The sequence below is a fragment of the Natrix helvetica genome, assembly GCF_964273705.1.
Source record: "Natrix helvetica genome assembly, chromosome: 1".
Taxonomy (NCBI): domain Eukaryota; kingdom Metazoa; phylum Chordata; class Lepidosauria; order Squamata; family Natricidae; genus Natrix; species Natrix helvetica.
Window position 1 is genome coordinate 146,420,954 of NC_138548.1, and position 16,919 is coordinate 146,437,872.

A 16,919-nucleotide genomic window follows, 5' to 3' on the forward strand; every position below is an offset into this window, starting at 1 on the left:
TGAGTTAGCTTTAGTCCTGAGAGGAGTGCCTTTAATAATCTTTTAATCTTGCTGTTTGCTGAATTTGGCAAAATACTTTAAACTCCAAGGTTGCCAAATAAGACCTTTGTGTGACTGAAAAAAAACATAAAACACATGCATTCATTCATTCCATTTACTCCTTGATTCTTTTATTAACTACTTCACCATTTCTTCTTTTCAGTCCCCTAACAATAGTTGTTTTTCTGCAAAATTCTATTCACCAATAATCACAATGCAGTGACATGCGGTGACATTTATGGCTGGTGAGGCACTGACGTCATCACAATCAGATTTACAAACATTAAAATCCTACAAATTATCTTATCCAATATTTGATTGGCAGCAGTTAACTGGTTATGTTTAAAGTCTCATATCAGCATTCTTCACACATACTGTAGCACACAAAAAAGCACATTTAATTGTGAAAAATTGAAGTTATTATGGGTCTTACCTTTACTTATAAATGAAGTCCATCCGCCAGCTCCTTCTGAACAAAAGCATCTATAACTTGTTGGTAGAATTTTTCATTGTCTTCTTTTAGTTTTAAAAGTCTTTCTGTTTCACTGGCGATCACGGCCAGGGAAGAAAGTCATCCTTGATTGGTCTTGTTCCGACTGTATGTTTTTAGTCTCTTCAGTGCTGAGAATGATCACTCCACTGATATTGTCATAGCTGGAACAGTGAGCACAAGCTGGAGCAACTTTGTAGCCTGAGGAGCAGTCTGAATGAGATATTTCTGGGCCAAAAAGCTAAGAAGTTGTGCAGGAGATTTACATGTATCCCTGATCACTTGTGAGCTGTACAGTCCAACGAGATCCGTCTTCAGTTTCACAAAGTCATAAAATCTGGCATATTTTAAAAGGCACTGCAGTTTCATATCATCAAAACATCGGGACATTTCCCTAAATTTTGCGTAATCCGCCAAACCAAGCAAAGTCAACTCACCAAAACGATCAACCTAGCCTGCATTTGATGGCTTATGTTCTCCAAAATGTTACAAAACACTCGTTTTTGTTCAGATATAACCGACTCTCTACGTCCAGTCCCTGTCAGGCAAGTGAGCTGCATTACTTCTCAAGCCGGTCATATAAACTGTTGAACTTCAGTTTCACGCACTCAAGGGCTGCAAAGGTGTCGCGGATGCGTGCAAGACAATATTGAATGTCCATCATTTTGTTTTGCAGTACTTTAAAAAGTGTGTCAGTTTCACTGAAAATGTCCTCATATGCCATAAGGAGAAAGCATGTTGATGGTTTTGACAGCCACCGATCATATCCTGCTGCCATCATTAGTGTGTCATTATTCCAGCTGTCAGGACTTTCTAGAATGACATGAAATAACGTGCACAGATCATTTTGGTCCGTGCTTATTGTCTGCACCAGCCTAGAGTTAGAACTCCATCTTGTGGGCCCTGTTCTGGGTAAACGGCACTTGACAACATCATCCAGCAAGTGAGTGCGCTTTGGGGACTCGCTGAAAAATGATGCTAGTCCCTCAGCTGTTTTAAAAAATGTGCGACACTCCGGCATGCACTTTGCTGAATGCAAAAGCACCAAGTTCAGCTTGTGTGCGTAACAGTGCGTGAACATGGCTTCAGGTACTTTTTCTTTTCTTTTAGCTTGCACACCATTAAGTTCTGATGCCATTACAGCAGCCCCATCGTAGGTCTGAGCTACAAGCTTTCCAACACAGTCATACTTCTCCAACACTCTCAGGATATACTCAGCAATTGCAGGAGCGCATCTGTCCTCACTCACATCATCAAATCCCCCAAACGCCTCCTTCACCTCACATTTGGCATCAGTCATAGCCACATACTGCATTATGACAGAAATCTGAGCTTGGTTTGTGATATCTGTGGTCTTGTCTACTTCTACAGCAACAAATGGAGTTGCACTGATCTCTTTTTTAATGTCATTTCTAATGACATCACTGACTGCTTCAATTAAACCATTCTGTGTTCTGTTTGACAAGCCGGAAAATACAGTGGATATCTCCAAATGTTTAGCTAGCCTGTCATCTTTCTCAGCAAAAGCATATAAGAGTTCAACATAGTTTCCACGATTGGTAGAGTCTGTACTTTTATAATTTCCACGAAATGCCAGCTGTTGTTTGGCGAGGAAGCAGGTGAATTGATGAGATCTTTTAAAATCTCTCAGTTTTCCTTTACCTTAGCATTGTGGATGTTGATGTTGAGTCTGTGTTGTTCGTCTAAAGCTGTGTCTATCCTCGACATGCCAAACCTTTTTAGCACGATCTGACTTTGTATGTGAGTGGTCAACTGCTCATGTTTGATGAGGCTTCTTTGCAAATTCTTCAGGTCACAATATCCCATCTGAGTCCAGACACTGTCGCAAGTCGAGAAAAGAAGGCAGGAAAAGCAAAAAAAGTGGTTTCTTACTGAACATCCACACAGCCAGCCTTTTCGTGGATACCACTCCATTTGGAAAGAGCGGTTATTCTGTCCATTCCTCTGAAGCAGGCCATTTAGCTCTGCCGTTGGTTTTCCTTTAATTATTTCCTCCTCCTTTGATTGAAAGTCCAGTTTAGAAAAAAAAATAGTTTAGAAATGTAATGCTCCATTTTCGAAAGTGGAAAAGGTAGGGAAAAAAATGAATGACGGCACTTGACTTTTTAACTCTTGACCGCATGAGTCGTGCTCTCTGGCTGTCGTCATTTACTCTGCTGCACCCTCTACTAAGGCAGGAGAACTGCTTGCCTCACCTAGTCTAACTTTTTAGGCGTTTTATGATTGCTCAGCACAAGAAACACATTCCACACATAGTTGTTGACAAAAAAACACTCCATTTTATATTATATACATCAGTTAAACTATTAAAAGTGACATACAGAGAGACAACAATACGGTCTCATTACAGATCATGTAAAACAGTTAAGCAGAGTCATCCACGGTGAGGCAGCAACTAGCTCAGCCTCACCTCAGCTCTTGCCTGAGACGCTGAGCTTGCTGCAGCCTCACCACAAGCTCTCGCCTGACTAGTTGAACGGTAAATGTGAAAATTCTGCAATTTTAATTCCAAATAATGTAAAACTGGTGAATTTAAATGGAAAATAACTTTATGGTACAGATCAGTAGATAAATACAAGCATTTAATTTATTTTTTCCTTTTACATTTTTTTTTCATGATGAGAAGGTGAGGCTGTGCCTCACTTGCCTCATCTGACTGCACGTCACTGTCACAATGATTTATCTTCATATACTGATAAAATTATATTTTGTATCTTTACAGCACTTTTTAAGTGCTCTGAATGTTTTTCATGGATTCTTGGAAGTCCTTACAAAAAGTTTAAAGGTTAGGTTTTGGACTGACATGACTTTACCATCAGGTTAACTTCTGAGCATTACATTTTAACAATTCAGAGAAACTGGAAAAAAATTAAGAAAAGTTTCAGAGATGCAGAGAATAATCTTTATGAAGGAATTCAAAGGAGCTGGACCTTGAGAGCAGAAAACTCAAGAGGGGTAGGAGAGCACATTTCAATCGCTGAAATAATTTCACACAGAAGAAAGTCAAAAGCTGTTCCTTAACACTATAAAGGGCAGGGCATTGAGGAATGGATTTCAAGTATGGGAAGGAATACTCCAAATGAATGTTACAAGAATCAAAGGGGCTGAACTTGACTTCCCCACAAGCTAACTTGAAAACTAATTAAACAAGCACAGAGAAATCCAAGTCCTGCGAAGTCACATTAGGGGAAAACAGAGCAGCCTACAAAAATGATTCCAGCAAATGCAGTATATCAGAAGCAAAACCCTAATAAAAGGTTGAAAGTTATGAATGTATGTAATATATATTTCTTTGCTTTATACTTTTGAAGTTATAAAGTGGGCCACTCCATCTTCGTTGGGGCAGGGAACGTCTCAGTCTCCCTCTCTCTCCCCCTCCCTCCCCCCTTCTCTTTCTCTCCAATAAGCTCCCATTAGAGACTTAAAGATATAGTTCTCTTCTGCAACTATTCCTCCATTGCAGAAATTCCTTGTATTTATCATGAATAATTTTCACTGATACAACCCCTCCATCAACAGTTCTAGGAGCTATAGATTTGTCCACCTCTTTATATCTTTTTTTAAAAAAATCCAACCGATTAATTCCACCTTGAAGTATTCAGTTAAGTGAAGTATATAAGGAAGCAAAGTGAACTGTAATTTAAAAAAAAACACTCAGAAACTTAAAGTAATGATTACTTACCTATTTAAAAGCTTCTCCAAGATTCCTAGTTTTGTATCTCACTGCAATTTTAAGAATTTGTCTTTGATGGCTTCCTGCAGTCAGCAAGTCATATCATTAAAAAAAATACATTATGAAATAAAAATGACAATTCCATTACTTCCAGGGCTGATTTAAAATATGTTCTAACTTTATTTCAGGGAGAAGAAACCTTGAGAACTGAAGATATCCTTGATATAATTGAGAAGGAAGGAGACTCAATTGCTGTAATACTTTTCAGTGGGGTGCAGTACTACACCGGGCAGCTATTTGACATGCCAAGGATAACAAAAGCCGGTCAAGCCAAGGTATAGTTAATTACATGTTCCTTAGATCAGTCTTCCCAAAATCTGACAATGTGTAGATGAGTCAATTGAGTCGGCCAAGTCTGGGAATTGAAGTTACTAATACTTCTAGATTTGAATTTTCCCTATGCTCTACTAGACTTCTTTTTGTGGAGTAGAAATTGAAAAAAAAAATGTCAGTCAATACGTTGACAATAGAATTTGTCTCCGGTGCATAAGCTCACAGTGTACATACAAGCAGAAGTGATAAATCATAATCATAAAATACAATCATGATAAATCATGAACTAGAACAGTGATAGTCATAGGATGCTACAAAAGCAATCAACATAAATCATAGAAACAATAAAGTTATTATCATAAGAAGCTAAGGAGATAGATAACAGGAAAGATGAGAAGGATAATAGTAATACAGCCCTACTAGGGGATTTGACATCCCAGGGCATAAGACAGTGTTGTGGCAATTAGTTGCAGAGTGATAGGAAAGAGAGGTATGTGTGGAAACTTCTCTTATGACCCGTCCACTGAAGTTACAATGTACACACACACACATACACACCACGGTCATATGATTGCATTTCAGGTGCTTAGCAAAATAGTTTCCATTTACAACTGTAATTATCCCTTTTTTGCTGATTTCCAGTACCAAAAAAGGAAAAAAAAATGCCCATTTGATATGCTGGATTCATTTAATGATCACATGATTCACTTAACAATCATAGTGACTCATTTTATGACCATCATAAAAACAGTCATAAAATTGAGTCAGGTCCTGCTTAACAATCGCAACGATTTAACGATCAAAATTCTGGGCTCAATTGTGATTATAAGTTAAGGACTACCTGTCTATTTTTAAAATTCAGTTGTGTAATTAATTTCTAAAAATTACGTAATTGATAAATTTTGCACTCTGCAGAGATTATTTTCCTAACTCTTAACATAAAATTTTGGACTATATTGGAAATACACCACATTGCTCTTCAGTACTGAACCAGGCCTAACTAGTGGTTTGTACTGATCCTTTCAAGAAATACATTCAGTAATCACATGCTCCAAATATAGGTGTTTTCCTTCTGTGATTTCATATCATTGGCTAGTCTTAGGGATGTGCAAAACCCATTCTACAAGATTCTACTCAACAATCTTTTGCATCACTTCCTGAAGGTACTAGGGAATGAACTTAGAAAACATAGAAACATAGGCATATACAAAGTGCATCAAAGGTACAATTCTCTAGCTCATAAGAGAATGTATATTGGTTTGTAGCCCTTAATGCAAAAATATATCTAGGATCACGGAAGGGAATCCAATAACAAATAACTTCTGCCACCCCACTTAAACTTCAACCCGCATTTCTACAAAAGAATAGACTCTTTAGTCCTCTGATTTATACAGTTTAAATTTAATTTATTCCAAAGAAGTCCTTTTTAAAATTAATTTGTATGATTATTATTCTTCCTACACCAATTCCTTTCTGTAAATTATTTGTTTTCTTTGTTTTCAAGCTTTCTGTGAAATTATTGGAAACATACATTCCTTTTAGACTTATCTTCAATCAGGGTGATTGAGTTTTGTAAATTTCAGCAGAGCATACAGATGCTAGCAGTAACTCTTAATTTTGGGAAACCATATAACAACAAATCCTTTGGTGTTATTCACTGCAATATTTCACCACGATGTAAAAAAGATATGGAGACTCTAGAAAGAGTGCAGAGAAGAGCAACAAAGATGATTAGGGGACTGAAGGCTAAAACATATGATGAACGGTTACAGGAACTGGATATGTCTAGTTTAATTAAAAGAAGGACTAGGGGAGACATGATAGCAGTGTTCCACTATCTCAGGTGTTGCCACAAAGAAGAGGGAGTCAAACTATTCTCCAAGGCACCTGAGGGTAGAACAAGAAGCAATGGGTGGAAACTAATCAAGGAGAGAAGCAACTTAGAACTAAGGAAAATTTTTCTGAGAGTTAGAGCAATTAATCAGTGGAATAGCTTGCCTCCAGAAGTTGTGAATGCCCCAACACTGGAAGTCTTTAAGAAGATGTTGGATAACCATTTGTCTGAAGTGATGTAGGGTTTCCTGCCTAAGCTGGACTAGTTGGACTAGAAGACTTCCAAGGTCCCTTCCAACTCTGTTATTCTATTCTATTTCATATGAAAACAGATCTTTTAAAAATAGTGAGAGTGTACATACCAGAACAGCCAGTACAGGTAGTCCTCAACTTGACAACAGTTTATTTAGTGACCATTCCAAGTTACAGTGGCAATGAAAAAAGTGACTTAAAACTGTTTTTCACATTTGCAGAATCCCCATCGTCGCATCATCAAAACTCAGATACTTGGGAACTGACTCATACTTAAGATGGTTGCAGTGTCCCAGAGTCATGTAATGATCTTTTGTGACCTTCTGACAAGCAAAGCTAAAGGGAAAGTTAGATTCACTTAACAACCATTTTACTAACTTAGGAAGTACAGTGATTCTTTTTAACAGCTGTGGCAAGAAAGGTCATAAAATGGGGAAAATTGACTTAACAACTATATCATTTAGCAACATAAATTTTGGGCTCAGTTCTGGTTATATGTCGAGACCAGCTTCATCAGCGGTGGGTTCCGGATCCCGTTGCAAGAGGTAGGGTGCAACGGGGTCGGGCGCCCACCACGTAGATGCGCGCAGCATGCGCATGCATACCCACTGCCTGTGATGCTCCAGCTACTTGGTACGCTCCATGCGCGTGTGCAAATGCCCCGATTGGCTCAAATAGCGGTAAGGCGGGTGGGCCCTCTGGACACCGTTCCCGAATGGTACCTGGTGCTCCCAGCAGGCACCGGTATGCCTGTACCGGGTCATACTAGTCGTATCCCACCACTGACCTGCATACATATTGATGCAAAACCTCTTCAGCATAATTTAAACCACTGACATGGATTTATTTTTAATGTTTTTAAAATAGTCTTTTAACTGTCCCTGTAAGAAAAGAACCACGGTATGTTTCTTCAGCAAGTGATCCAGTAGTTGTTTTTTTGTCGGCTTGGTCACATTTTGCTGCATTTTTATTCACCCAGACTGCTGTGTGAATTTCTGGTGATGCTGACACCATTCATATTCAGCTCAGCAGTTGAGCAGGAAGCAGGCAGATTACTGACTATATCACCTCCATGAGGTAACTCATTTTCAGTGACCCAGCCTTGGGGAATTTACTAAAAAGACAGGCTCTGTCGACACATTTCTGGGATTTGTTTTAACCTCAGGGATCAGAAAGAACAATAGTCAATTAAGTTTTCTTATCACGAGGTCAGCAGAATTTCAGAATGTATTGTAAATACTTGTTTTATCTCTGTGCATACACTATAAAAAAATATGTGGAGAAAGGGAAGGACGCATTATAAATACAATGACAAATCTATTGTTGCATTGATTAGAAAAATTTGCACATAGGTGGTTGGTCCCTTTCAATAAAAAGGCACTTTAAAAATTGCATCAAATGTATTTACGAAGCATAACTTCCTTAGTCATTAAGCATTTGATTTTCTTAAGGTGCAGTAAAGATGAATTAATAACATGTTCCTTCCCATCTATGAGATTTCAAGAGATTTTGGTAGGTTCTTTGGCTGTGCTGTGTGGTAGAGTCATTGATAGCAGACCAGTTGGACAGAGTAGTATGCCTGGTTTCTTGAATTTTTGGTTCTTCATAAAAATGTGGGAGGATGAGTCCTCAGCTTTTCACATTGCATAGCTCTTCTTCCATAATTTGTTCTCTCTTGATTGTATCATTGAGGGTTTATCCACAAGATAGTGGCAGGTTTACATCTCTGGGAGATGAAAGAAAGCTATCTTTGCTGAAGCCATGGTTGTTCAAAAGGATTCTATTCGCCTCCTTCATTTTCTAATTGCTTTCAGAAATTGATTGTTAACTGCTTTTTAGCTTTTAAAACATTTGGATCAACATGTTTTACAGCACTGGGTGAGTTTCCTTCAATCCTTTGTAAAAGAAGTTTTAACTAGAAGTTTAAGGACTTAAAATAATTTTGGAATAAACAGCAAAAAGTTGATTAAAACTTTGATTCTGGTAAGTTGTAAATGAACTAAGGGTCCAAGTGGATTTGAAATAAGATTTTAATTATAAGACTCCATCCCATGAGAAAATGCTTTTGTTTTGAATTCTCCTTTTAAAAAAATGTAGGATGAGACTTTGAAGGTTGGAGTTGAGAGAGAACCAGAAAGACCTAAAGGTTGTAATTAAAGGAGAAGAACACTTACATTTGACTTATTGAAACAGAATAGAGCAAAGTATTTTAATATTCAACATATTGAAGGATATTTTTGAACAAAAGACGTAGAAGTTAATTTTAAAAGTCTCTGCCTCTATATGTAGGCTGTATCTAAGGAAGAGGAGCAACTTGTATCTGGTAAGGAGTTGAAAGTGGATTTCTATAAGAATAACATGGAATGCTGTATTACTATGTATGCAAAAAACCCTGGCTGATTAAAATGAAAAAAAGGATTTGCATATAACAAACCAAAAAGGGTGACCTGAGTAACTTTCCTAGACTGGCTTTACAAAAAGAGACTTGTTAAAGCTTTGAAGAATTTTGTGAGAAGGGACAAAGAAAAAAAAAGCAATCAAGTTCTAGGACATTTTTGAATGAAGATTTAGCTCGTTAAAAATTAAAAAGAGGACAATGAAGCAAATCTAAAACAATACAACCAACCAAGCCAGATAGACCAATCAAAAACATTATCTGCAATTATCTTGATCAAGATACTCAAGACACTGTGTATTTGCGTTAAAAAATCAGAAAACCCCACTCCAACTTCTCAGTGCACTGATAACATTACTTAATTAGAAAATAAAATGTAAGAAAAACAAGCAGAACGAACATAAAAATCTTCTCACCGTAATTCTGAGCTTTGTGTACAGTATCCTCCAATAGTTTAGAAACCTTTAACTATTTCACACTTTGCAACACAATATTAACTAGTACGTGGGTTCCAGCGTATTTGAAGGGCTGAGAGCCACAGCTTAGCTTTCTGGTTTTCTGCAGATTGTTTCTTTGGCCCCTGAGGTGGCAGCCATGGCATTCTGAATGATTTCCCCCAAGTTCTTCGGAGATTTATAATTGTGGAACCATTGACATCAGAATGATTTCATCCTTATTAAATTGCATAATTAGATTTTAGTATTATCTTGTTTTATGTTTTGAGAGCTGTTCAGTGCTTAGTGTCTTAGTCATTATACAATAAATAAATGCAATAAATAAATAACAAATGATGTCATAGGAAGAGTTAAGGCTGAAGTGTTGGGATCCCCTCCCCCCCCCCATGTTTAGGTGATTAAATAGTGAGAAAGGCTGTGGTAGGTCTCTGAAAGACACATCACTTCTATATCTTTAGAATCCCTATCTAAAATGGAAAAAAAAACCAAGGGAGGTTAAAGACAGCCGTTGTGACATAAGCTCTGTCCTTTTTGTTTGTATGCTGTGACAATGCAAACAGTATTATGGATAGAATGGAGGTTATGGTGCATTTTGATACAATCTCAGGATCCTGCAGATAACTCCACAAATCATACCATGTACGCAATGCTGGAATGCCAAATTTCAAAAGAACATTTCTGATAGCTTTCTGGTGATTGAGTCAAGATGGGAGTGGAAACAGTTTATTTCTGACAGATCTTCTACTTCCATACCCACTTCTAATTTTGCCAAAAATGATGTTGGAAATTGGCCATTTTGTTGCTTTGTTGGCATTCAATACAGTACAATGCAAAAGTATGCATGTACTGCATATGCATTGAAGATAGTGTGGCTATCTGCTGACAAATGCAAAAGCTATGTTGCTTTGTTTTACTTATTGTGCTTTGCAGACAGATCGACAGGTGAAAGAAGGGTGCCTTCTCAATGTGAATTTTCTTTAGAATAGAATAATAGAGTTGGAAGGGACCTTGGAGGTCTTCCAGTCCAACTCCCTGCTTCAGCAGGTGACCCTGTATCATGTCAGATTAATGGTTGTCCAATCTCTCTCTCTCTCTCTAAAGTCTTGAGTAGTAGCCAGAAAAAAATATGTTTTTTTACAAGTTATATTTTCATGAGCTCCATTGAAATAGGTTCTTTTTTATCGGTTCATTGATGGGCTCAGTTCCGTGGACACTTTAAAAAGATTTCACTGAAAAAGTCTATTTCATTATTATTTTAGTTTGGCTACCTTTCCAACAAAAGCCATGAGAGAAATTAGGTTGAAATTTGAATAACAGCAATAAGAAAGTATTTCTTCAGCAGGAAAATATATTAGAAGGTTACTTGCTCTTGCAGTGGAATGAATGGGAAATAGATACAAAGCAAGAGGATGTGGAAGCTGCTTGGAACAGATGAAAATCTCATGTTCCACTGTGCAATAGAAGCATGTGGATTTAATGCTAATAGGAAATAAGAAACAAACAAAAGATTCTTGGACAAAAGGCCTATAAAATGCAAAACAGAGGGTAAGAGTTATTTCATAATGTGTAGAGCGGAAAAAAGTTAGTGACAAAGAATAAGTCAAAGAGAGCAAGGAAAATTGTTAAGACTAAAAGAGGCATAGAAAACTGAAAGGGCATTTGGTAAAAACTAAAAAAAAATACTTTAAAAGTGGATAAAGAGTCTGATCAAGAGCCTCTAGTTGAGTGAACAGAATTGAAAGTAAATATGATGAAATAAATTGGACTGGAAAGAATATCATACAGAGATTTGTATGAGAATAATGATATATTGAAGAGTGGAATTGAAATAAATGCTATTAATGTTAGTGTAGAAGAAGAAAAAGGCCTACAATTAAAAGATGCTTGCTCCTTCAGAAGAAAGCTATGGCAAACCCAGACAGCATATTAAAAAGCAGAGACATCACCTTGCCAACAAAGGTCCATATAGTCAAAGCTATATGGTTTTCCTGGTACTAATGTATGGCTGTGCGAGCTGGACCATATGGAAGGCTGAGTGCCAAAGAATTGATACTTTTGAATTGTGGTTCTGGAGAATATTCTTGAGAATCTCTTGGTCTGCAAGGAGATCAGATCAGTCAATTGTAAAAGAAATCAACCCTAGCTGTTCTTTGGAAGGACAGATGCTGAAAGCTGAAGCTCAAATACTTGGCCACCTAATGAGAAGGGAGGACTCAGTGGAAAAGACCCTGATGTTAGGAACGTTTGAAGGCAAATGGGGAAAGGGATGGGATGAGATGGTTAGATAGTGTCATTGATGCAATGAACAAGAATTTAGGCAAACTCCAAGAGATGGGGGAGGGGCTGGTGTGCTCTAGTCCATGAGGTTACAAAGAGTCAGAACAAAAGAACAAAAAAACAGTAATAAAAAGAATATCATAAATATAAAAAAACATTAAAAGGCTAAGTTGGAAATAGATAACTGGGGAATTATTAAATCATTTATTACCACCAAAGTCAGAATTGTTATTAAAATATAGAAGTGGTCTGCTTTTGAACGGTTGTATGACTTGTTTTAAGGTTTTTGAAAGAAGGTCAAGCACCTTAACAGAAGAATATGATTATTGTTCTTCTGTGCAAAGGGAAATGTAGCAAGAGTGAATGCCAAGACTACAGAGGAATTGCTTGTTAACTTTGTTAAGGAGAATTCCAGTGTTTTGATTTAGAGAAAATATGTGATAAATGAAGATTAAATCACAAAAGTAATACATGAAGGAAGAATGAATGTGTGAAGAACTGGTGGAAGATAAGATGGTTTGCAAGGTTAGTAGCTCATGGAGAGGAATGGATAGTGATGATACAGACTAGATTCAGCCTGTTTGTTTTCTATTTATGTATTTCATGATTGTACTCTCTTTGGTTTATTATTTCTATTTTGTTTTCTGTGCTTTGCATAATACCAAGGGATAGAATGATAGGTGTGCTTGTATTTTCAGTCAGAACACAACCAACTTAAAATGTTTTTGCAGAATGTTCTGGCTAAGGCTGGCCTACTCCATGCTTGGAAAACAGTATTTTGTTTATTTCCCTTTTGCTTTATGCATGTCCCTGTGCATTATATATTCTAGAGGCATCTAGTATTATGAAAATCAAGTGGCCAGCCTTGAAGAAATAAATATCTCTCGTATATACCTCCAAACGAGAGCTGGAATATGCAGTATTTTTATTTTGTATTAGCCCTGGTTCTGAACCTGGGAGTGGGGGTGCGGTGGGAAGAGGAGAAGGAGGTCAACAAAGACATGTAATATATAGAGGCTTCTCTTACACCGAGGGATTTAAGGAATATCATTGTCACTCATTGACAGATATTTGCTAATTAAGTTATTTTTTTCAAATCAATTTCTTGAGTTTCTTTCCAGAGTGATGGTGCCTACATGTAGATCTCTTCACTGTAAAATGTTAAATGAATTAAATAATCATATCAAACTTATTTCTCCATCTTTATTGTACAACTCAGTCAATATTTTCTGGCCAGATCTTATCCTCAAGGCGTGGCATGACATGAATTTACTATGTGGCTGATTTAATTCCAAACATACTATGTGGCTGCTTTAATCCTATTACCATCCAATTGTCCAACTTTTGTAATACATTCTGTTTTCTCTATAAATTGTGTAGTATTGCTTAACAGGCACACTATAGTACAGCTTCAGGTTTTGTCTCTTTCTGATTTATTCTTATTCTTTATAACCATTTATCTTCCGTCCTCTCTCTCTCTCCTTCCTTCCTTCCTTCCTTCCTTCCTTCCTTCCTTCCTTCCTTCCTTCCTTCCTTCCTTCCTTTCCTTCTTCATTTCTCAGGAATAGTTATTGTAAACAATTTATAGATGTAGAGATGAACAACTACTTTATAACCCTCATCTACAGATATTCTGTTCTATCAGAACTACTTTACTTACTTATTCCAAATGGATTTATTATCGTAGGATAGAAATTTTGGGTTGTTCCTCTTTCCTGACAGTATTTAACAAATAGGCCGGCTCAATTTAACCCTGATGTGAACTATGTTAAATTTTGTATGAATTTCCTTGCCTAGTGACTAGCAATTCTATTCCATATGAGCTATTGGTAAATATTATTAATTCTGAGGTTTCCTCCATTGTTAAATATTCTTTTGATACATTCCAAATAATTCTATTTTAATGCAAGGTCAAATAAATTGATTGATTGATTTAAGTGTCTCTTCAGTAGTTAATGTATCAATTAATACCAAGGTAAATTTAAGGATGGAACCAACAGAAGTTCAGCCACCACCATTAAAGCAAACAAAATGTGCTGGCATTTCAACAGCAAGATTTGTAAATATAAGGATGAGAACGGCAATATGAAGCATTTGAGACATTCAGCACTCAATGTTCCTTATCTTTAATATCCACAAAGTTCCCACCCACCCCAAAAAGTAAAAAGGAATTGAAAAACCACTGGAATCCATCTGTATGAGATACCACTAACCTGGAAAAAAAACTGCCATTCCCTTGATGGCAAAGGATTCTATATTTTTTAAAAAAATCCATTAATAGCACACAGCAGTGTTTAATTTTCCCACTTGTATTTTTTTTAATCTATCATTTTCAGCTTTATTTTGAAACTTACACAGTCTGCAAGTTTGTCCTTTCACCCTGAAAGGACTTTCTGTGCTGGCAGCCTCATTAGTGGCTTCATTAGAATTAGCGTGTTGCACTTATAAATGCAATTATTTTCAGAGAGGGAGATACAGCCAAGTAGAGTTAATATATTGAAATACGGCTTTAATAATTTAGATGGAGAAAAAGACAGAAGCCAAAGTTTCCTAAGTCTTTGTGTTCTTATTTGAGAAAAGATTTGAGAATTTATGCCCTTGCTGTTCATCCTCCCACCATACTTATAAAGGCTTTTAAAAAATATGTAAAATATTCTTCAGTGTGCAGTCCATATAAAAAAGTGTACTATATTTTTCAACATTTTATTTTTCGGCTGCTATTTTTTTTATTTAAACATACTGCCATCAAGTGGCAATTCATATAAATAAACCATAGTTTGTGTCTTACATGGTCTTTCAGTTTCAGAAGTGAAATGTGTATAGAAGTCATGGGAAAAAATATACTAAGCTGAATTTTTAACCCTTTTTAAGACAATTCTCCTAGTTTATTTCCAATTTGGGGTGAACATGTTTTCACAATATGGCAATGCTAGAAATATTTCAAAATAAACGAAAAACAGGTTTTTAGGATCCATGAAAATTAGGCAGATGTAAGATAGGTAACCTATATAGTTTCTTTGGGGGGGGGGGGGGAGGAAACTGACCTTTATCTTAAAAAAGATTTTTCTTTCAACATGGACTCCCTAAGTCAATAAAATATCATGTATTAGATTCAGAGAAACTAAATGTTGTTGCCATTTGGAAAAAAAAAACACTTTGGAACATTACCTCATCTGTTTCTAAGTTCAGGTCATCAAGGCTAATATGTTTGTTTTTAAATATTTAAGTTCTTAACAATTGTGTAAAAGTAAAAAAGTATATTTTTTAAAAAAAAGTTCAGTAAAAATGTAAAGAAACATGATGACATCTATTTGTCTAAAAGGGCTGCTTTGTTGGATTTGACCTGGCCCATGCTGTTGGCAATGTAGAACTACATTTACACGAATGGGGAGTTGACTTCGCTTGCTGGTGTTCCTACAAGGTGAGCATATATTTATCATTCGAAATAATTAGTAGTAATTAATTTCAGTTGCTCTTGCATAAACTCAGAACCATATGGAACAGTTGGTTAAATGTCAGAGAGGATAACCCAGGGGTGAAATTCAGCAGATTATGACAGGTTCTGGAGAACCAGTAGCAGAAATGTTCAGTAGTTTGGAGAACCGGCAAATGCCACTTCTGGCTGGCCCCAAAGTGGAGTGAGAATGGAGATTATGCAATATCCTTCCCCCAGGAGTGGGGACGGAATGGGAATTTGCAGTATCCTTCCCCTGCTACGCCCACCAAGCCATGCCCACAGAGCTGGTATTAAAAAAAATTGAATTTCACCACTGGGATAACCCATTATTTATTTCACACAACTTTCGGTGTATTTTACATGTTAAGTAGGATAATGAATAGTGCACTTAGATCAAATGATTTATCAGTTAAAAATGGATAAAAAGTAGCAGTACGAGTCCAGAAATGAGAGTGAGAAACCTTTCCATAAATTAGTATGAAACAAAAATTCTACTGATGCACAGCAGAATTTGAAGGATACATTCAAATGTTCTTTCTCAATCTAAAAAGCTATAAATTGAATAGATAGTCCCTTCATGGATCACTGCCTTGTCATGGCGAAGCTCAAAGCAGCTATGAGCTGTGCCATGCAGGACCATCCAAGACTGACAGGTCATTGTGGAGAGCTCTGTGATAAACATGGTCCACTAGAGAAGGAAATGGCAACCCTCTCCAGTATCCTTGTCAAGAAAAACCCATGGACGTTATCAAAAGACTAAAAGATATGACACCTCAGGTTGGAAAGTGCCCAATATGCTACTGGAAAAGAGTGAAGAACAATTATTAGTAGCTACAGAGGATGAGGTGATTAGATATAAGAGCCGCGGTGGCGTAGTAGTTAGAGTGCAGTCCTGCAGGCTATTTCTGCTTATCACTGGCTGCCAGCAGTTTGGCAGACAAATCTCACCAGGTTCAAGGTTGACTCAGCCTTCCATCCTTTCGAGATGGGTAAAATGAGGACCGGATTGTTGGGGGCAAAAGGCTAACTCTGTGAACTGCTTAGAGAGGGCTGTAAAGCACTGTAAAGCGGTATATAAGTCTAAGTACTATTGCTATAATGTCATCAGCACAATCGGCATGGGCTTGACTGGACCCCAGGAGACAGTGGAGGCGGGGGGGACTGGTGTGCTGTGGTCCATGGGATGGCAAGGAGTTGGACACAACATAGCAACTGAACAGCAACAACCTATTTTTAAGGGTCCTCGGTTCATAGTTATTGGGATCAAATTTATATCACAAAATGACAGTACTCTCCAAAACAGAAAAAAAGCCTTGTTTTACTTTCTGTGAATGATGAAATCAAGAGGATGTTTAAATGAGGAATTCCATCTTACAGTACCTGAATTCTGGAGCTGGGGGTCTAGCCGGTGCTTACATTCATGAGAAACATTCCAAGACTATGAAACCAGCGTAAGTATCATTCTAGACAATATGTTGTAATATTAACCTTTGCTGAATTCATTGGTCTCTACTTATAAAAGTGTTGATAAATATAAACCACACATTTGCATGGGTTATGATGTGGTCCTATGGAGGAGGCAATTTTTTCTGCCTTTTGAATGAAGAATGGAAGCATTTCTTTAAAAACTGCATTTTTTAGGTTTAACGTTTTTATTGACTTATAAGATAAAATAAGATACAAAATACAAAAGT

At 37.0% G+C, this 16,919-nt stretch overlaps 1 protein-coding gene across 2 annotated transcripts in view; it reads left to right on the plus strand.

Moving 5' to 3' along the window:
• Positions 1-16,919, plus strand: part of KYNU (kynureninase) — a 121,593-nt gene that overhangs the window by 75,709 nt on the left and 28,965 nt on the right. For both annotated transcript variants that reach the window (XM_081935115.1, XM_081935116.1), the window contains exons 8-10: positions 4,412-4,558; positions 15,091-15,189; positions 16,603-16,676. In XM_081935115.1, the coding sequence (XP_081791241.1) occupies positions 4,412-4,558; positions 15,091-15,189; positions 16,603-16,676 (320 nt within the window). The remainder of the gene's footprint in view (positions 1-4,411; positions 4,559-15,090; positions 15,190-16,602; positions 16,677-16,919) is intronic.